Source organism: Nycticebus coucang, chromosome 3 (assembly GCF_027406575.1).
Source record: "Nycticebus coucang isolate mNycCou1 chromosome 3, mNycCou1.pri, whole genome shotgun sequence".
Taxonomy (NCBI): Eukaryota; Metazoa; Chordata; class Mammalia; order Primates; family Lorisidae; genus Nycticebus; species Nycticebus coucang.
The window spans coordinates 73,409,174-73,432,161 of NC_069782.1; the positions used below are offsets into that span (position 1 = coordinate 73,409,174).

Here is a 22,988-nt window from a genome sequence, read left to right on the forward strand (position 1 = left end):
TTCCCTTTCAGTTCTATAACCTAATTTTGTTGATGGTTACACAAATCTAAAAGTGGTAAAATTTTTTATAACTAAATACACACACAGGGTATATATAAAAACTGGTGAAATCTAAATAATATCTGTATCTTAGCACCATAGTATCATCAAAATTTCTTTTTTTTTGGCCGGGGCTAGGTTTGAACCCGCCACCTCCGGCATATGGGACCGGCGCCCTACTTCTTGAGCCACAGGCACCGCCCTCAAAATTTCTTGTACTTGAGCATATACTATGAACATGTAAGATGTTATCATTAGAGGATTCCTGGTGAAGGGCAAATGGGAATTCTCTGTACTCTTGTTATAACTTCTTGTAAGTCTGTTTTTTAATTTATTAAATATTAATGAAAACTAAAAACTTTTTAAAAAAGTTTTTAAAGCTTTACATTCCACAATATAAATCTATAAATTACTGTTTGCTATGTTTTCTTAAGACTCCTAGGGCATCAAACCCAAAACATAACTTGTAATATATTATTTGTAAGCAAAATTTTTAATTTATATTTCCCAAATTGACCAATTTCTCCTCAGTGTAAACTCTGACATAATCTTGTTCATGTTTTTGCTAAAAGCTTTCACAAATTCACAAAATCTGTAAGGCTGTATATCAGTATTAACCACCTGACATCAGTGGAATATCACTTCTTAGCAAAGGCTATCTTATAGTTCTTGTAGTTTATGAATTTATCCCCTATCATTATTTTGGAGTAAAATAAACTCACTTTGTGGATGTAGGTTACTGAACATCTGGGATGTCAACAGAACTTCCTCCACAGTGTGAATACTCTTAAAGTGTCAGGGAGGCTGACTTGTGGTTGAACATATCTAATATTCATTTCATTCAAAAGATTTTTCTCCTGTGTGTGTTCTCTGATGTACAATGAGGTTTGACTTTTGAGAGAAGGTTTTTCCACATTTATTACATTCATAAGGCTTCTCCCCTGTGTGTGATCTTTGATGTTTAGCAAGGTCTGATTTACGGTAAAAAATTTTCCCACATTCATTACATTGACAAGATTTCTCTCCTGTGTGAGCCCTGTGATGAACTGTGAGGGATGATTTGTGACTGAAGGATTTCCCACATTCATTACATTCATACGGTTTCTCCCCTGTGTGTTTTCTCTGATGTAAAATAAGCCCTGACTTCACACAGAAAGATTTTCCACAGTCACTACATTTATACGGCTTTTCTTCTGTATGGGTTCTCTGATGTACAATTAGAGCTGACTTATGGCAGAATGCTTTACCACATTCATTACATTCATAGGGTTTTTCCCCTATGTGAATTCTCTGATGCTGAGTGAGTTGTGACTTCTGGCAGAAAGTTTTCCCACATTCATTGCATTCATAGGGTTTCTCCCCTGTATGTGTTCTATTATGTTTGGTTAAGTATGATTTATTGTAAAATATTTTCCCACATTCATGACATTCATAGGGTTTCTCCCCTGTGTGTGTTCTATAATGTTGAGAGAGGGTTGATTTATGGCTGAAGAATTTCCCACATTCAGGACACGCAAAAGGTTTCTCCCCTGTGTGAGTTCGCTGATGTACTGTTAGGTCTGACTTCAAGCAGAATGTTTTTCCACATTCATAACATTCATAAGGTTTCAACCCTGTATGAATTATCTGATGCCTGGTGAGCACTGATTTGTGGTAAAAAGTTTTCCCACATGCATTACATTTATAGGGTTTATCCCCTATATGAGTTCTCCGATGCTGTGTAAGATGTGACTTTTGACAAAAGGATTTCCCACACTCAGAACACTCAAAAGGCTTCTCACCTGTGTGAGTTCTCTGATGTATTGTAAGGTGTGAATTCATACAGAAGGATTTCCCACATTCATAACATTCATAGGGTTTTAGCCCTGTGTGTGTTCTCTGATGTTTAGTAAGGTCTGACTTCTGGTAAAAAGTCTTCCCGCATGCATTACACCGATAAGGTTTCTCCCCTGTATGTGTTCTCTGGTGTAAAGTGAGGGCTGACTTATGGCTAAAGGCTTTCCCACATTCGTTGCATTCATAAGGTTTCTCCCCTGTGTGTGATCTCTGATGTTTAGTGAGGTTTGACTTCTCCCAGAATGTTTTTCCACATGCATTACATTGAAAGCGTTTCTCTCCTGTGTGCACCCTCTGATGACGAGTGAGATGTGACTTCTCCCAGAAAGCTTTCCCACATTCATTACATTCAAAGTGTTTCTCTCCTTTATTAGCTTTCTGAAATTGTGACATATATAATTTCCTCCTGAAATTATTCTTACTTTCATTATTTTCATAGTGTTCCATGTGTACCCCATGAAGTTCCAAAAAGGTAGACTTCATATGTAAGGATTTCTCAGAATCCCTAAATTCATAGTAATTTTCCTTTAAGGGAGGGATCTGATGAAACAAGAGAGATGAGTCATCATAGAAAGTTCTCCTGTATTCATTATATTCACAGCCACTCTCCTTTATATTCTCTCTCTTGTGTGTACTGAACATTGACTTTTCAAGGAAGGTCTCCTGACATGTATTATATTCAAAATTTTGCCCTAAAGTTTGCACCTTCTCAGGCTGCACTGGGTACTCATGATGACTGAAAGCTTTTCTATTGTTAAAACATTCACTTTTCTCTTTACTATAAGTCTTTCCATGCTTAATACTGAGTAGCAATTTCCCACAGGCATTACATTCATTAGGCTTTTTTCTTGAATAGTTGTTCTTACTGACAGCCAATTCTGATATGTTGTTCAAGCTCATTCCAAAAGAGTTGCACTGACAGAATATTTTTCTGGAAGGAAAAGAATTTGTGTCCAAGTTAAATGGTTTTCCTATTACATTACCTTGTACCTTATTCAGCATTTTGTTATTCATGAATACAACTTCCCACAAACGTGTAAGTTTGTTTTCTTGGTTCCTTTCTTTCAGGTGATCAGCTTTCCAAATGTCTAGAAATAAGAAAAATTAATCTTACCATATAAATACTAACACATTACTTATGAAATGAGACCTCTACACAAATGCCCCATGTCACAGCTGACTCTGGTTTTGTCCAATTTCTAAGGATGAAAATAATTGCAAATGCATTATTTTTTCTTATTTTATGGGTTTGAGGTAAAATAAAAGAAAACCAATGACCAGAAAAAAAATTCCTGCATAATGGGAAAAGGAAGAGGAATTTAGGTATTAGAACACATGCATTTGGATTCCAATATATGAATGATAACATCAATTGCTTAAATCTGAATTTCTCCATGCATCCCCCCACATTAAAGAAAAAAAAACTATGAGGAATAACACAAGGAAAATAAATAATATTACCTATAACAATTCATGACTTTAGCATTACTAGGAGACAGAGAACTACTACTAACGTCATATTGCCACTAAGTAAATAAATATTAGAACATAAAACAAATAAAAAAAAACCTTGAGCCGACATCTATGTAGAGACTCAGCTGGAGAGTGTGGCAATCACATGGAATAGAAGAGTTAGAGAGCTCAGAGGAGATGAAACAGAGTTATTCCAAGAAAGGGAAAGTTCTACCTCTGAGGGGGAAAATATTGAAATGTCATCTGAGTTCAGATATATCAAAACAATGGTTACTGGAAAATCGAAACAAAGGAACTTAGAGTATTTGGGAAACAAAGGGACAAAAGGCTGATCAAACTCAGGAATGAAAACAGCATGTAAATTACAAGGAATTTTAAATCTGTAGAACTCCCAAAATTTATATGTTGAAGCCCTATCTCAAAATACAGGGCCTTTAAGGAGGCAATTAAGATTAAATGGGGTTATATGGGTAAGTCTTTAATTAGATATGACTGGTGTCCTTATGTTAACAGGAAGAAACTCCGGAGTGCACGTATGTTCTCTCTCCCAACCCTAAACCACAGCAAAGGTACAGAATAAAGGACATGTGAGGACATAAGAAGGAATAATCTCCAAGTCAAAAACAGAGACCTCACCAGAAACCCAATCCTGCTGGTACCTGGACCTTGGACTTCTAGCCTCCAGAATTGTGAGAAAGTAAATTTGTCATTTAAGTCACCTAGTCTGGGGTATTTTATTATAGCAGCTTGAGCAGACTAATACAGAGCTCAAGGGTAATTTTAGTAAGAAAAATTTTAATAAACAGCATTGAAAAGGGGCATGAAAAGAGAAAGAGTAGCAACAACCAAAAAAGACTATAGAAACCAGTGAGGTGGCTCACGCCTGTACTCCTAGTACTCTGAGAGGCTGAAAAGGGAGGATCCCTTGAGCTCAAGGACTTCAAGACCAGCCTGAGCAAGAGCAAGACCCTATCTCTACTAAAAATATGAAAATTAGCCAGGCAATGTAGTGGGTTCCTGTAGCCTCAGCTACTTGGGAGGCTGAGGCAAGAGTATCACCTGAGCCCAGGAGTTTGAGGTTGCTGTAAGCTAGGCTGATGCCAGGGTAACAGAGCGAGACTCTGTGTCACTCCCCACCCCCAAAGAAAAAAGACTAAAGAAGAAAACAGGACCAGAAAGTTCTAGAAAAAGAAAATCTGCAACTTATCCTATATTATATACAAATTATTACAGCCTCTCGAGAGCAAAAAAGAAAATAATGGAAAAATCAAATATTAAAACTATAACCTAGGCACAGTGCCTCATGCCTGTAATCCCAGCACTTTGGGAGACTGAGACAGGAAGATCACTTGAGGCCAGGAGTTCACAATAAGCCTAGGCAACATACTGAGACCTTGTCTCTATTTTTAAAAAAGAAAAAAATTAACTGATCAAGGTGGCCTACACCTGCAGTCCCAGCTACTCTAGAGGCTGAGGCTACTCTTGTGGCTACAGTGAGCTATGATCACATTATAGTACTCCAGTGTGAGTGAAAGAATAAGACCCTATCTCTTTTACAAAAAAAAAAAAAAAAAGCCAGGCACGGTGGCTCCTGTCCATAATCATAATACTCTGAGAGGCCAGGGCAGGTGAACTGCTTGAGCCCAGGAGTTCAAGACCAGCCTGAGCAAGAGTGAGACCTGTCTCTATTAAAAAAAAAAAAAAATTGAAAAACTAGCTGGGTGTTATGGCAGGCACCTGTAGTACCTGCTGCTTGGGAAGCTGAGGCAGGAGAATCACTTGGGCCCAGGAGTTTGAGGTTGCTGTGAGCTATGATGATGCCAGGGCACTCTACTCGGTGTGACAGAGTAAGATTCTGTCTCAAGAAAAAGACAAAAAGAACCCCGTCCCCCCACCCCCCATCTAAGATAACTGTCCTAAAATAAAAGACTGATCCTGATCCACATATTCAAATGAACCACCATGAACCTAAAAAAAAGTAACGTGGAACAGTCCTAAGAATACCTTGATAAAACTAGAAGAAAAAGTTGAAGAAAAAGTTCCCTGGACAAAAAAGACCAACTCTCAAATTTTACTGTAACTTTATATAATGACTCTTGAAACTTTATAATGACTCTTGTATTACCTCTACAATTCAGCTTTCATTTTTCAGTTTTAGTATTTTGTACTTTCACATAAAGTTTAGAATTAGCTAATCAATTACTACAAGAAAACCTGCTAATTACCTCATGGAATTAGATTGATTTTTTTGAATCTACAGGTTATTCTTTTTGTTTTGTTTTGTTTTTTTGGAGACAGAGTCTCACTTTGTCGCCCTTGCGTCACAGCTCACAGCAATCTCCAATTTGGGCTCAAGCGATCCTCTTGCCTCAGTTTTTCTATTTTTAGTAGAGACCAGGTCTCGTTTTTGCTCAGGATAGTCTTGAACTCATGAGCTAAGGTGATCCACCCGCCTTGGTCTCCCAGAGTGCTGGGATTACAGACATGAGCCACTGCACTCAGCATCTATAGGTTATTTTAAGGAGAAAAACATGTTAACAATACTGAGCTTTCTGACACATAAACAGGGAGCACTGTTTACTTAGGTCTTTAATTTCTCTTGAAATGGGTTTTGAGTGAGGTTTTTCACATCTTCTTCCAGACATATCTCCAAAAAATATTTTGGATGCTACTGCAAACAGAATTTTTTTTTTTTTTTAACAATGAGACATATACAGCTTTATTTAATAATCTGTAACGAACAGAATCTTTTAAAATTTCAATTTTCAATTAACCATTGCTAGTATATAGAAAATTGGATTTTGTATATTTTTCTGCAACCTAGCTATATTCACTTAATGGTTTTAGTCTTTTCATAGACTCTAATTGGATTTTCTACATAGATAATCATGTCTTTTGTTAATAAAGATGGTTCTATTTCTTTTCTACTTTGTTCTCCTTCTATTTCTTTTCATTCCTGATTATACTAGTTGATTAATTACACTATCAAGCAGGAATGAACATCCTTGTCATGTTCCTTGTCAGTAGAAAAGAAACTATTCAGTTCTTTATAATTACATACAATGTCAGGTACAGGTTTCTTTTTTTTTTTTTTTGCAGTTTTTGGCTAGGGCTGGGTTTGAACTCGCCACCTCCAGCATATGGGGCCAGTGCCCTACTCCTTTCAGCCACAGGCGCTGCCCTGGGTACAGATTTCTTATAGATGTCCTTAGAGAAGGCACTTTCTACTCTTTATTTAAAATTTTTTTTCAGATCGATGGGGATACAAATGTTTAGGTTACATTGTTTTTATTTCTAAGGTAAAGTTCAAGCTGTACTTGAGCCCTTCACCCAGGGGGTGTGGGGAAATCCTCACATTGTGTACATTAGGTGAGATCCCACCAATCACTCCTTCTTCCACCTCTTCTTCTCACTAGATTATACTTGTGTTTTTCTTTCAGGAGAGCTTGTAGTTGTTTATATATTGGTTTCTTATTAGTATTAAGTACATTGGATTTTTTTTCCCCATTCATGTGATACTTTACTAAGAAGAATGTATTGAACCCCATCCAGGTAAACACAAAAGATAAAAAAGTCTCCATCTTTTTTTATAACTAACTAGTACTCCATGATATACATATGCCACAGTTTGTTAATCCATTCATGGGTTGATGGGCACTTGGGTTGCTTCCATGTCTTGACAATTATGAAATGAGCTGCAATAAATATTCTAGTGGAAATGTCCTTGTGGAAAAATGACTTTGTTTCCTCTGGGTAGATACCTAGTAATGGGACCGCAGGATCAAATGAAAGGTCAACCTTTAGTTCTTTGAGAACTCTCATACTTGTTTCTAACTAATACAGAAGTTGTATTAGTTTGCAATCCCACCAGTATCTGCACATCCATGCCAGCATCAGCAGATTCAGAACTTTGTGTGTGCACTAATCTCATTGGAGTTAGGCGATATCTCAGAGTGATTTTGATTTGCATTTCTCTGATGAATAAGGATGATGAACATGTTTGCTGTCCATTCATCTGTCATCTTCAGAGAAGTTTCTATTCAAGCCTCTTGTCCACCTATAAATGAGGTTGTTCGTTCTTTTTTTGATTAATCTGAGTTCCCTGTAGATTCTAGTTATCAGCCCTTTGTCAGATTTATAGCATGCAAATATCTTCTCCTATTTTGTCTGTTCACTTTGATTGTGGTAGCCTTTGCTGTGCAGAAGCTTTTCAGCTTGATCATGTCCTACTTATTTTTGGTGTTACTGCAATTGCCAATGGGACCTTCTTTTTTTTTTTTTTTATTGTTGGGGATTCATTGAGGGTACAATAAGCCAATTACACTGATTGCAATTGTTAGGTAAAGTCCCTCTTGCAATCATGTCTTGCCCCCATAAAATGTGACACACACTAAGGCCCCACCCTCCTCCCTCCATCCCTCTTTCTGCTTCCCCCCCATAACCTTAATTGTCATTAATTGTCCTCATATCAAGATTGAGTACATAGGATTCATGCTTCTCCATTTTTGTGATGCTTTACTAAGAATAATGTCTTCCACTTCCATCCAGGTTAATATGAAGGATGTAAAGTCTCCATTTTTTTTAATGGCTGAATAGTATTCCATGGTATACATATACCACAGCTTGTTAATCCATTCCTGGGTTGGTGGGCATTTAGGCTGTTTCCACATTTTGGCAATGGTAAATTGAGCTGCAATAAACAGTCTAGTACAAGTGTCCTTATGATAAAAGGATTTTTTTCCTTCTGGGTAGATGCCCAGTAATGGGATTGCAGGATCGAATGGGAGGTCTAGGTTGAGTGCTTTGAGGTTTCTCCATACTTCCTTCCAGAAAGGTTGTACTAGTTTGCAGTCCCACCAGCAGTGTAAAAGTGTTCCCTTCTCTCCACATCCACGCCAGCATCTGCAGTTTTGAGATTTTGTGATGTGGGCCATTCTCATTGGGGTTAGATGATATCTCAGGGTTGTTTTGATTTGCATTTCTCTAATATATAGAGATGATGAACATTTTTTCATATGTTTGTTAGCCATTCGTCTGTCGTCTTTAGAGAAAGTTCTATTCATGTCTCTTGCCCATTGATATAAGGGATTGTTGGCTTTTTTCATGTGGATTAATTTGAGTTCTCTATAGATCCTGGTTATCAAGCTTTTGTCTGATTGAAAATATGCAAATATCCTTTCCCATTGTGTAGGTTGTCTCTTTGCTTTGGTTATTGTCTCCTTAGCTGTACAGAAGCTTTTCAGTTTAATGAAGTCCCATTTGTTTATTTTTGTTGTTGTTGCCATTGTCATGGCAGTCTTCTTCATGAAGTCTTCCCCCAGGCCAATATCTTCCAGTGTTTTTCCTATGCTTTCTTTGAGGATTTTTATTGTTTCATGCCTTAAATTTAAGTCCTTTATCCATCTTGAATCAATTTTTGTGAGTGGGGAAAGGTGTGGGTCCAGTTTCAGTCTTTTACATGTAGACATCCAGTTCTCCCAACACCATTTATTGAATAGGGAGTCTTTCCCCCAAGGTAAGTTCTTGTTTGGTTTATCAAAGATTAGGTGGTTCTAAGATGTTAGTTTCATTTCTTGGTGTTCAATTCGATTCCAAGTGTCTATGTCTCTGTTTTTGTGCCAGTACTATGCTGTCTTGAGCACTATGGCTTTGTAGTACAGACTAAAATCTGGTATGCTGATGCCCCCAGCTTTATTTTTGTTACTAAGAACTGCCTTAGCTATACGGGGTTTTTTCCGGTTCCATACAAAACGCAGAATCATTTTTTCCAAATCTTGAAAGTACGATGTAGGTACTTTGATGGGAATGGCATTGAATAGGTAGATTGCTTTGGGAAGTATAGACATCTTAACAATGTTGATTCTTCCCATCCATGAGCATGGTATGTTCTTCCATTTGTTAATATCCTCTGCTATTTCCTTTCTGAGGATTTCATAGTTTTCTTTATAGAGGTCCTTCACCTCCTTCGTTAGGTATATTCCTAGGTATTTCATTTTCTTTGAGACTATGGTGAAGGGAGTTGTGTCCTTAATTAGCTTCTCATCTTGACTGTTATTGGTGTACACAAAGGCTACTGACTTGTGGACATTGATTTTATATCCTGAAACATTACTGTATTTTTTGATGACTTCTAGGAGTCTTGTGGTTGAGTCTTTGGGGTTCTCTAAGTATAAGATCATGTCGTCAGCAAAAAGGGAGAGTTTGACCTCCTCTGCTCCCATTTGGATTCCCTTTATTTCCTTGTCTTGCCTAATTGTATTGGCTAGAACTTCCAGCACTACGTTGAATAGTAAAGGTGACAGAGGACAACCTTGTCTGGTTCCAGTTCTCAGAGGAAAAGCTTTCAGTTTTACTCCATTCAGTAAAATATTGGCTGTGGGTTTGTCATAGATAGCTTCAATCAGTTTTAGAAATGTGCCACCTATGCCTATACTCTTCAGTGTTCTAATTAGAAAAGGATGCTGGATTTTATCAAATGCTTTTTCTGCATCTATTGAGAGGATCATGTGATCTTTATTTTTGCCTCTGTTAATATGGTGGATAACGTTTATGGACTTGCGTATGTTAAACCAGCCTTGCATCCCTGGGATGAGCCAATGGGACCTTCTTCATAAAATCTTTTCCCAGGCCAATTTTTTTCTAGTGTTTTCCCCACAATGTCTTCTAGAAATGTTATAGTTTCAAATGTCTTAAATTTAAATCTTTTATCCAACTTGAGTCAATTTTTGTCAGTGGTGAGAAGTGCAGATCCAATTTCAATCTTCTTCCTGTGGCTAACAAGTTCTCTGAGCACCATTTACTAAATAGGGATTCTTTTCCCCAATATATGCTTGTTTGGTTTATCAAAGATCAGATAGTGATATGTAGGTGGTTTAATCTCTAGGTTCTCTATCCTATTCCATAGATCTATATTTCTGTTTTTGTACCAGTACAATGCTTTTTTTCATCACCACAGACTTGTAGTATAATCTGAAGTCTGGTGATGTGATGCTTCCACATTTGTTTTTATTTTTTAAAATTTTATTGGAGGTCTGTATTTTTTACGGTTCCATGTGAGATGAGATGAAGAACCATTTTTTCAAGTTCTTCAAAGTATGATGGTGGTGCTTTGATGAGGATTGCTTTAAATCTGTAGATCACTTTGGGGAGTATGGACGTTTTAACAATGTTGATTCTTCCCAGCCATGTGCATGGTATATTTTTGCATTTGTTAATGTCTTCTGTTATTCTTTTCTCAGGGTTTCATAGTTCTCTTTATAGATATCTTTCATATTCATTGTTCAATATATTCCCAAGTATTTCATATTCTTTAAGAGTATATACCTTTAATTTGATTCTCAGTTTGAATGTTATTGGCATAGATGAAGACTACTGATTTGTGGATGTTGATTTAGTATCCTGAGATGTCATTATATTTCTTAATCACTTCTAAGAGCTTTGTAGTTGAGTCCCTGGGGTTTTCCAGATATAAGATCATGCCATCTGCAAAGAGCACGAGTTTGCCCTCCTCTGTCCCCATTTGAATGCCCACGATTGTCTCTTGCCTGAGTGTAATGGCTAGCACTTCCAGCATTATGAATAGGAGTGGCAATAGTGGGTATTCTTGTCTGGTTCCAATTTTAAATGGAAGTACTTAAAATTTTACTCCATTCAATAAGATATTGCCTGTGGGTTTGTTGTAGATGGCCTCTATCAGTTTAAGAAATGTCTCACATATACCTATTAAAGTGTTCTTATCAGAAAAGGATGCTGATTTTTTTTTTTTTTTTTTGTAGAGACAGAGTTTCACTTTATTGCCCTCGGTAGAGTGCCGTGGCATCACACAGCTCACAGCAACCTCTAACTCCTGGGCTTAGGCGATTCTCCTGCTTCAGCCTCCCGAGTAGCTGGGACTACAGGTGCCCACCACAATGCCTGGCTATTTTTTTGTTGCGGTTTGGCCGGGGCTGGGTTTGAACCCGCCACCCTCGGTATATGGGGCTGGCGCCCTGCTCACTGAGCCACAGGCGTCACCCAGGATGCTGATTTTGTCAAATGCCTTTTCTGCATCAATTAAGAGAACCATATAGTCTTTTTAAAAGTTACATTTGTAGCTTTATGTATGTTGAACCAACATTGCATCCCTCAGATAAAACCTCCTTGATATGATGTATAATTTTTGAATGTGTAGCTGTATCCTGTTTGCTAGGATCTTACTGAATATTTTTTGCATCAATATTCATTAATGGTATTGGCCTACAGCTTCCCTTTTTTGTTAGGTCCTTTCCTGATTTTGGAATCAGGGTGGTATTTGCTTCATAGAATTTGTTGGCAGGATTCCTTCCTTGTCTATGTTATGGAATAAGTTTTGCAATATAGGTACTAGTTCCTTTTTGAAGGTTTGGTAGAATTCTGGTGTGAAGCCATCTGGCTCAGGGCTTTTCTTTTTAGGAAAATTTTACATTGTTGATGTAACTTCAGTGCTTGATATAGGTCTATTAAAATTTTCTAATCCTTTCTGGTTGAGTTTAGGAAGGTGGTATGTTTCTAGGTATTGATCCATTTCCTCTACATTCTCAAATTTCTGGGCATAGAGTTTTTTGTAATAATCATTAGGTTGCGGGTGGCGCCTATGGCTCAGTTGGTAAGGCGCCGGCCCCATATACCGAGAGTGGCGGGTTCAAACCCGGCCCTGGCCAAACTGCAACCAAAAAATAGCCAGGTGTTGTGGCGGGCACCTGTAGTCCCAGCTACTTGGGATCTGAGGCAAGAGAATCGCTTAAGCCCAGGAGTTGGAGGTTGCTGTGAGCTGTGTGAGGCCACGGCACTCTACCGAGGGCCATAAAGTGAGACTCTGTCTCTACAAATAATAATAATAATAATAATCATTAGGTTGCTGATTTGCTTTATGTTTTCTGGATGAAGGCATCTAATGCTATGAATCTGTTGTTTAACACTATCTTTGCAGTAACCCACAGGTTTTGATAGCTTGCGGCTTCATTATCATTTTGTTCAAGAAATTGAATGATTTCCTTTCTAATGTCTTCTTTAACCCAGTTGTCGTTCAGCATAAGGTTCTTTAGTTTTCAAGACTTTATGTGGGTATAAAGATTTCTGTTGATGTTGAGTTCAACTTTTATTCTGTGATGTCCCAAATGATACAAGGAATAATTTCTATTCTTTCAAATTTGTTGAGATTAGATTTATGCCTTAAGATATGATTAATTTTGGAGGATGATCTGTGAGCTTCTGAGAAGAATGTGTACTCAGTTTTAATAGTCTGTAGATGTCTATAAAGTCCATTTGTTCTAGGGTTGTGTTTAAGTCCATTATTTCTTTGTTTAGTTTCTGTGTGAAGGATATGTCCAGTACTGTCAGAAGGGTACTGAAATCTCCAACTATCATGGAGCATATTGTTCAGATCATTTAGGGTTTGTTTTATATATCTGAAGAGTTACTTAAGTTGGTGCATAAATGTTAAGGATTGAAATCTCTTCATCCTGTATGCTCTAAGACGAGTATGTAGTGTCCTAGTGTCCATCCTTATCTTTCCTTACTTTTGTTGGTTTAAATCCAATTGTATCTACAAATACGACTGCAACCCCTGCTTTTCTCTGATTTCCATTTGCCTAGAATATTGTTTTCCAGCCCTTTACCCTGAGTCTTGTTTTATCCTTAGAGGTTAAGTGTGTTGCTTGGAGACAGCAGATATTGTATCCAGTCAGGTAGCTTGTGCCTCTTTGGTGGAGAATTCAAGCCATTCATGTTTACTGAGAGAACTGATAGGTATGGTGGAGTTCTTTGGTTATCCTGTTTTGCAGAGTTCTATTGTTTAGTTTTATCCCTTGCACCATTGTGGAAGCCAGGCTTTGTTCTTTAATTTCTGGTTGTATTTACTTTGGTGATGAATCATCATGCTGGTCAGTATGAAGAAGAGGTCTGAGTACTTCCTGTAGAGTTGGTCTAGTTGTGGCAAATTTCCTCAACGTTTGCATGTAAGTAAAATATTTGATTTTTCCATCACAAATGAAATTCAGTTTAGCAGGCTACAAAATCCTAGTCTAAAATTTGTTTTGTTTAAGAAGGTTAAAGGCTGATGACCACCACCTTCTGGCCTGAAAAGTTTCAGCTGAAAGGTCTCAGGTTATCCTGGTATTTTTACATAAGACTTCTTATGCCTCGTTGCTTGCAGGATTTTCTCTTTCACACTGACTTTGGCAAAATTAGTTACAACTTGTCTACAAGAGGCTTTGTTTGGATTGAGTGAGGCTGGGTTCTGAAACTACTCTGAATTTCTGTGTCTCGCATAATACTTGGGAAATTCTCCACCATGATGTAGAGCTTCACTGCTTTTCGGGCCATTCTCTTCTCCTTCATGAATCCCTGTAATTCTGATGTTTGATCTTTTGGAGTAATCCCATGACTCTCTCAGGGAATATTCTGTTTTTGTTCTCTATTTTTCTGCCTCTTTGAATGTTTGGGTTCATTCAAAAGTCTTGTGTTCAATTTCTAAAATTCTTTCTTCTCCATGTTCTACTCTGTCACTGAGGCTCTCTACTATGTTTTGAAATTCCCCGAATGCCTCTTTCAATTCTGTAAGCTCTGCTACATCTTTCCTAATAACGTCCAGATACTTGGTGACTTCATCTTTATTTTCTCTAATTTCTTGAGACAATTTTTGGATTACTTTTTGGTTTTCTTTTTCTCTCTTCTCCAAAATTCTATCCATCTTATATGCCATCCATATTCTGAATTCTATTCTGACATTTCAACAATTTCTTTATGGATGGTATTTTCTGCTCTATCTCCCTTATAATCTCTTCAGGGAATTGATCTACTTAGATTTTAACTCTTGCCCTATGCATTTTCATTTCAAACACTATAGTTTTCATTTTTAGACATTTTATTTCCATATTTTGTTATATAGTGCTGAATTTTGATCTTCCATGTCTTGAAAGTTTTAAAACATATAGAACCCAGTTATATTACTCTTCCTTTCTTTCCTTCCCTCCTTTGCTCCCTCCCTCCCTTCCTTCCTTCCTTTCTTTCAGACAGAGTCTCAAGCTGTTGCCCTTGATAGAGTGCTGTGGCATCACAGCTCACAGCAACCTCCAACTCCTAGGTGTAAGCGATTCTCTTACCTCAGCCTCCCAAGAAGTTGGGATAACAGGTGCCTACCACAATGCCCAGCTATTTTTTGGTTGTAGTTGTCATTGTTGTTTGGTGGACCCGGGCTGGATTCAAAACCACCAGCTCTGGTGTATGTAACTGGCGCCCTGGCCACTTGAGCTACAAGCACCAAGCCTATAGTACTGTTTCAATGAACTCACTGGCTTATTCTACCATCTATGGCAATTCTGAGTCCTAATTTACTGATTAGTCTCTTCGAGAAGATCCAGGTTTCCCTGTATGTTAGTATATCTGATAATATTTCAACAGATGAAAGATATTGTGAATTTGACTTTGTTGAATGTTGAATAGATTCAACTAAGTATTGTTGGATTCCTCTAAGTATTTATGTGCTTTGTTCTAGGACACCCTTAAGTTACTTGGAAACAATTTGATACTTTAAGGTCTTGCTTTTATAAATTTTTAGGTAATTCTGGGGCACATAAAATCCTATAATGAGACAAGACGTTTCTAAACACTTAACCCAATACTCTGTGAATTGAGTTTTTGCACTCTGGTGGCAATAGTTCTTTCAGTCTCTGTGATTGCTGTAGACTGTTTTCCTCTAATTCTTTCAGAAAACTCTTTCATTAATTTCCTCACACACAAGCTGATTAGTACCTCAGTGAGTAGGAGGTGGCCCCTTTACAGATCTCCAGACTTCAGTCTTTGTGTATGTATCTCCTTTAGGCTACAAGCAATTCCCAACCCTCACTGTTCTATGTTCATCCTCCACCAACCCTACCTGGAAGGTCCATCCCAGCCATGTAGGTCTGAAAATACTGGGGTACTAAAATCCTTGGCAAAGATACCTCATTGAGAATAGATTCCAAAGGAAACCAAGAAAAGCAGAGGCAATTGCTCCCTGCCCAAATCCCCAATTGTAAAGCACAGTGTCACTATGAGAAAAATAGGACACTGTTCCAAACCCCCAGATCCAGAATAAGGATACAGAGCATTTACCCAAGAGCATAGGCAAGCCATAATAATAAAGAGCTCTAAAGCTCTCCTCTAAAAAATTCACTTTGTTCAGAGAAGTGTGCAGGTTAAGTTTAAGCCTAAGGTCAACCCTGAAAAACATGGAATTTCAATGATAACCCCTTAAAAAGAGGCTGGCAGCTCCATGAAAACAAGCTAAACCACACACCAACTAAAAGTTTACCAAAGAGAACAAAGGAAAGTAAAAGCTAAGAAAGGACATCTAGGGCACTTAGTTTTGTTCCTTTCTGTCAGAAACATTTGTACAATTATATACACACCACACACAGACTTTCTCCAATAATGATTTTTAAACTTAATTTTTTTAACTAGATGATTCCTATAATGTCATGAAAAGCAACTTGAAAAACTGACCGCAAAGACTACCCTTTGAGGGGGGCCCACAATTAACTGGACCAAATAGTGAGCAGCATATGGCCTATGGCATTGTTAAAATCAACAGAGCAAGCAATAAGTTAGCAACTAATTCATAGCACAGTGTGATAGCAACAGAGACAGACAAGCTAATACAAGTGATCAGGAAAGGAGAAACTCAAAATGGGATACTCAATCTGTAATTATTACCTTGTATAATTTGTTTCAGATTTAGATTCTTTTCCCCCAAATTTTGGAATATTTGCATTACACTTCCTAACTGAGCATTCTAAATCTGGTAATCCAAAATCTGAAAATTTCCTTTAAGCATCATCATGTTGGACTCGGTATGTTTTGGATTTTAGAGCCTTTCAGATGTTCAGATTTGGGGTGATCAACCTGTATAATAATGCACTGTTGATATTTAAACATATATAGTTGTAATATGTATAAAAATAATGCCACAAATGAAGAAAAGAGATAAGAATTATATAAGTAACAATCCTGTACCTTACTGGAGTTGAGGTAGTATAAATCTGAAGTACATTTTGATAAGATACAATTTAGATAAATTCTAAAGCAACCACCAGGTGAATAATTTTTTAAAGTGAAATAGTCATTAAAGGAATTAGATTATTCTACTGAAATATATCCACTTCATTAAAAAGGCAGAAGTAAAAAGAATAGAAAATCAAAAACCATGAAACAAAGAAAATAAAAAGTAAGATAGCAGATGTAAATCCAACTACAGATGTTTTTGAGCTTATCAATCATACATCCATTCTGAGTTAAAAATACCATAGCTCAAAATGCATTTAATAAACCAATTTAAAGTTGAAAACTTCTAAGTCAAATCATCATCCAGATGCTTTTCCATTTACAGTTAGGCTACATCCTAATAAATGCATCATAAAATCATAAGTTAAGTCATCACAAGTTCAGATGTTTTTCAACTTACAATGAAGTTACATCCCAATAAACTCATTGTGAAGCTGAAAAATCATTAAGCTAAACCATTGTAAGTCAGGGACTGTCTGTATATTGATTATAACAAAATTGGAAATGGATTTATAAGTCCAATCAAAAGGCAGTCATTCTCAGGCTGTACAAAATGTGAAAATCCAAACACATGTATACATGAGTACACAAGAGATATACTTTAGGTTCAAAGATACAAATACACTGAAAATTAAAAAACAGAAAAAAATACACGAGGCATATGGCATTCATAAGGCTGGAGTATCTATCCCAACATCACATGAAATATAATTTAATGCAAAAACTGTTATTAAAGAGGGACATTTTGTAATGATAAAAGGGTCAGTTAATAAAGAGAGAACAATTCTAAACACGTATGTCACTAACAACAGAGCTTCAACATACAAGATGCAAAAACTGACAGAATTAAAATAAAAATATACAAGAAGACAGTAAGTGAGACTTTAATACTCCATTTTCAGTAATGGATAAAACAACTGGACAAAATATAAACAAGGAAGTAGAAGATACGAATGACACCATAAAGCAACCAGATGTAAGAGTTACAGACTGAACACTCCACTTTAAAACAAAGGAATGACATTCTTTCAAAACATACATGAAAATATTCCCTTCCCTGAATAGGTTTAAAGGATTTTCTGACAACAATAGAAATAAATCACAAAACAATAACACAAAGGAATTTTGAAAATTCACAAACAGGCACAAATTAAATAGCATATTCCTAAATTTGAAAAAAAGGATCAAAGAAGCAATGACAAGGGAAATTAGAAAAATATTTTGAGAGAAGTAAAAATGAAGGCATAACATACCAAAACTTATGGAACACAGGTAAAGTAATGCTTAGAATGAAATTTGTAGCTGTAAATAATCATGTTAAAAAGATCTCAAATCAATAAATTAACCTAAGAGCACTAGACAAGAAAAGCACTGTGAACCCAAAGCAAGCAGAAAAAAGGAAATAAGAAAGATTAGAGTAAAAATTAATAAAAGTGAGAACAGAAAAATGATAGCTAATTGTTTGAAAGATGCACAAAAACTGATAAATCTCTAGCTAAATTGATATTGAAAAAAAATGATTCAAATTACTAAAATTGGCTTGGCACCTGTAGCACAGTAATTACGGCACCAGCCACACACACCACGCATGGCGGGTTTGAACCCGGCTGGCACCAGCTAAAAGAACAATGACAACTACAACAAAAAATACCCAGGCTTTGTGGTGGGCGCCTATAGTCCCAGCTACTTGGGAGGCTGAGGCAAGAGAATCGTTTGAGTCTGAGAGATTGAGGTTGCTGTGAGCTGTGATGCCACAGCACTCTACCAAGGGTGACATAGTCTCAAAAAACCCTCCAAAAACCAAATTACTAAAATTGAGAATAAAAGACATCAACATCCCTTTTAAGAAATGAAAAGAATTATAAGAAACTGCTATGAACAATGTATGCTAACAAATTATATGTCAATAAAATGAAAAAAATCCCTAGAATAACAAAAATTAATGAAATCAATTCAAGAAAAAACAAAAGTCTGAAAACACTTATAGAGAGTAAAAACATTAAATTAGCAATTTTAAGAAGTCCCATAAAAAAAAGAAAGCCAACCAGGGGCAGTGACTCAAGCCTATAATCCTAGCCCTCCAGGAGGCTGAGGTGGCTGAATTGTTTGAGCTCAGGAGTTCAAGACCAGCCTGAGCAATAGTGAGATTGTGTCTCTACTAAAAATAGAAAACCTAGCTGGGCAAACTAGCTGGGCATTGTGGTGGCACCATCATCCCAGGTACTTGGGAGGCTGAGGCAAGAGGATCGCTTGAGCCCAAGAGTTTGAGGTTGCTTTGAGCTACGATGATACTATGGCATTCTACCCAGGGTAAGGGAGTGAGACTCTGTCTCAAAAAAAAAAGGGGGGGTGGGCAGAGGCAAGATGGCTCACTGAAGCCAGCTTTCCCCAGAGCCTCCTGTCCAGAAGGAGAGCGAAAGGACAGAAGTTTAGCAAGTAATCTGGTGGATTAGAGCTGAGCCAAGAGAGAAGATTGAAGAACACACATCAACCCTGCTGAGGCAAGCTGTGACCCCCAAGGATACAAACAAAAGATACAAAATCCATTGCCAAGTGGACGGGAGTTCCTCCTCCATGGAGAACATGGAGTACTGGAGAACAGCTTGCAGTACTCCATACAAACAAGCGAGCAGAGTTCAAAAGTCCTCCCATTATATCCCACAGGAGAGACCCTTTAAAAACTGGACCTATTTCCCCTACTAGGGTGCCATGGCGCTCTCCTGCCAGGCATAAAACTGTACAAAACTGTATGTATTCTCTATCTGCAATTCTGAACTCCCAGCACTCCCCTCCGCTCTCACTCTGAGGTCTGGAAGCCTGTCCTCCAGGAGTCCAGATTCTTGGGTATTTTCTCAAGAGGAGTGGACAGGGCATGGACTGCTGCTCGTCAGTGCTAATTCTGCAGAACGGGAGTGAGGAGAGGATGGTCAGCTGAGAGGGAACCATACAGGAGCAGTGGTGCTCCGAGACACAGAGCAGCAACCGCAGTGGCAACAATAGGGCTCACCCCTGGATATTCCGGAGTCACATCCCCTGTCTCTCTGGGCAACCAGAAGATGCCGGGAATCTTCTCTGGTGGCAGCCACTGGTGGAAAATATCTGGGACGGAAATGCAGGCCCCATGAGTAAAGGGTTTGCCTGAGGCGGTACCGGATTGGGCAGAGCGCAGGGACTAGAATAAGCATGTGCAGAGCTGGCAGATTCCCAGGGCGGGGCTCACCCAGAGGACAGCTTTACTGAGCCTAAGATGCAACGCACCTGACCCTCAGGGGATCATCAGCTGAGACAAAGGAGGGCAGGCAGAGGCTGGAACTTACAGCTAACCGTGCCGCTCCAATACAAACTGCAGCCAAGACCAGGTAGCAGCACAGACGGGGCCTGAGTCGCAGGTTCTGTGAACTCAAACAGCGTCTGTTCTGCAGGGGAATATAGCCGGGACAGAAACAAATTCTGTGAAGTTGTTCTGTTCTGTCAGTATCAATCAGGGGCGGGGCTGGAACTGAGTGAACAGCCCCAGCCTCCATTAAGCAACTGAGGTTGTCAGGCCTCACCTACCCCTGCCAGACAGTGGCAGAGAGTAGTGGCCTGGCTGAGGAGACACAGATCTCCCTGTGATTCAGGCAGGTGCAAAGGTCTAGAGTATCTGCTTATTGGAGGCAACTGGGTCACAGCCCTGCAAGGTTACACAGCTCTGACCGGCTGTGACAGAGGTGTAAGGTGGGGAAGGAGGCATCAACCTTTCCAGACTAATCTATTTGCTGGGTGGGTCCTCCTGACCTCACAGAGCACCAGAGTGAGTCATATTTAAGTTGCCAGAGACCTTCTGAATTCTCCCACCTGATACAGGTGCTGACTGACACAAATGATTTGGATCTCTTGAACTGGGTCAATCACCCGATGACTATCCAAGTGGTACCCTGGGTGTATGATTATGGGAAGGTTTGATTTTCCTTTTCCAATTGTTGTCTGGGGGGGGCGGGGTGACTTAATTGCTGGTATTTCTCCACAGCTGAGACTTCAACTCAGAGTAACTGATACACTAGGGTTGGACAGAGACCAGCTGAAAACAAGACAGAACCACTTAGCCCCACCACACCAAGCAGGTCCCCAGTTTCTCAGCACTGTATGGGTCCTTAGCAAAGCCCCAGGGGAAAAAGTACAGACACCAGTCCCAGCTTTCGGGAAAAGGGCTGGTTAATCACTACTCCTGGAGCCCCCAACCCAACTTCTCTTTATCTGCTCATCTAGTCAAACAGTGTAAAATAATCATGGGGCAGAATCAGCGGAAAAAATCCGGTAACATGAATAACTAGAGTCCATCAACTCCTCCAAGGAAAGATATGGCAGAAGGAACTGAAGATCCCATTCATAAACAGATGGCCGAGATGTCAGAAATCGAATTCAGATTTTGGATCGCAAACAAGATTAATAGAATAGAGAAAAAGTTGGAATTAGAAATTCCAGGAGCAATTCAAAAGTTGTCTCAAGAATTCAATGAATTCAAAGACAAAATCACCAAATATTTTGACACATTGAGACAAGAATTTGCAGCCCTCAAAGATCTGAAAAATATACTAGAATCCTGTATAACAGAGTGGAGCAAGCAGAAGAAAGGATTTATGCATTGAAGATAAAGCTTTTGAACGCTCCCAAACTATCAAAGAGGAGGAGAAATGGAGAGCAAAAATGAATCATTCTCTCAGAGAGCTCTGGGATAAGTCGAAGAAAACTAATATTCGCCTCACAGGAATCCCTGAAGGTGACAAAGTGGCTTTGCAAGGCACAGAGCCTCATCTCCATGAAATTATGAAAGAGAATTTTCCAGACATGCCAAGAGATTCTGAAATTCAGATAGCAGACAGTTTCAGAACTCCAGCACGACTCAACCTGAATAAGACATCCGCCAGGCACATCATAATTAACTTCACTAAAGTTAATATGAAGGAGAAAATTCTGAAAGCAGCCACACCTAAGAAAACCATAACCTACAAAGGGAAGCATATTAGAATGACTGCAGATCTCTCTGCTGAAACCTTTCAAGCCAGAAGAGGGTGGTCATCGACTTTTAATCTCCTAAAACAAAATAACTTTCAACCCAGGATCCTGTATCCAGCTAAATTGAGTGTTTCATTTATGATGGAGAAATTGAATACTTTAATGACATTCACATGTTGAAGAAATTTGCCATAACTAAACCAGCTTTCTAGGATATTCTCAGACCTATCCTCCATAATGACAAGCACAATCCTCTACCACAAAAGTAAACTCACTCAGAAACTTTTGATCAAACTCCAACTTCCATAGTGGTGAAAGGATTAAAAATGTCCACTGGACTTTTGAAAAACTCAATACCCAAAATTCTACCAGGCTTATCAATATTCGCAATTACTGTGAATGGCTTAAATTGTCCTCTTAAGAGGCACAGGTTGGATGACTGGATATAAAAACTCAGGCCAGATATCTGCTGCATACAATCTCATTTTACATTAACAGATAAATATAGAATCAGGGTGAAGGGATGGTCATCTGTGTTTCAGGCAAATGGAAATCAGAAAAAACCAGGGGTTGCAATTTTATTCGCAGATACAATAGGTTTTAAACCAACAAAAGTAAGGAAGGATAAGGATGGTCACTTCATATTTGTTAAGGGTAACACTTAACATGAAGAGATTTCAATTATTAACATTTATGCACCCAACCAGAATGTTCCTCAATTTATAAGAGAGACTCTAACAGACATGAGCAACTTGATTTCCTCCAGCTCCATAATAGTCAGACATTTTAACACTCCTTTGGCAGTGTTGGATAGATCCTCCAATAAGAAACTCAGCAATCGAATTTTAGATTTAAACTTAAATCATTCAGCATTTGGATTTAACAGACAACTACATAACATTTCATGCCAACAAAACTGAACACACATTCTTCTCATTAGCCCATAGAACATACTCCAAAATGAATCACAACTTAGGTCACAAGTCTAACCTCACTAAATTTAAAGGAACAGAAATTATTGCTTGCATCTTCTCAGACAACCATGGAATAAAAGTTGAACTCAGTAACAACAGGAATCTGCATATTCATACAAAAACATGGAAGTTAAATAACCTTATATGAATGACAGCTGGGTCACAGACGAGATTAAGAAGGAAATAAACAAATTTTGAGAACAAAACAACAATGAAGACATGAATTATCAGAACCTCTGGGATACTGCAAAGGCAGTCCTAAGAGGGAAATTTATAGCACTGCAAGCCTTCCTCAAGAGAACGGAAAGAGAGGAAGTTAACAACTTAATGGGACATCTCAAGCAACTGGAAAAGAACATTCCAATCCCAAACCGAGTAGAAGAAAAGAAATAAGCAAAATTAGAGCAGAATTAAATGAAATTGAAAACAAAAGGATTATACAACAGATCAATAAATCAAAAAGTTGGTTTCTTGAAAAGATCAATAAAACAGATAAACCTTTGGCTAATCTAACAAGGAAAAAAAGAGCAAAATCTCTAATTTCATCAATCAGGAATGGTAATGATGAAATAACAACAGACTACTCAGAAATTCAAAAAATTCTTAATGAAT

At 38.1% G+C, this 22,988-nt stretch overlaps 1 protein-coding gene across 1 annotated transcript in view; it reads right to left on the minus strand.

Moving 5' to 3' along the window:
• Window positions 1–492: 492 nt before the first annotated feature.
• LOC128582430 (zinc finger protein 33B-like) overlaps window positions 493–22,988 on the minus strand; it is a 58,334-nt gene continuing 35,838 nt past the window's right edge. The window contains exon 5 of the mRNA XM_053586351.1: window positions 493–2,963. Coding sequence (XP_053442326.1) covers window positions 877–2,963 — 2,087 coding nt within the window. The 3' untranslated portion in view covers window positions 493–876. The remainder of the gene's footprint in view (window positions 2,964–22,988) is intronic.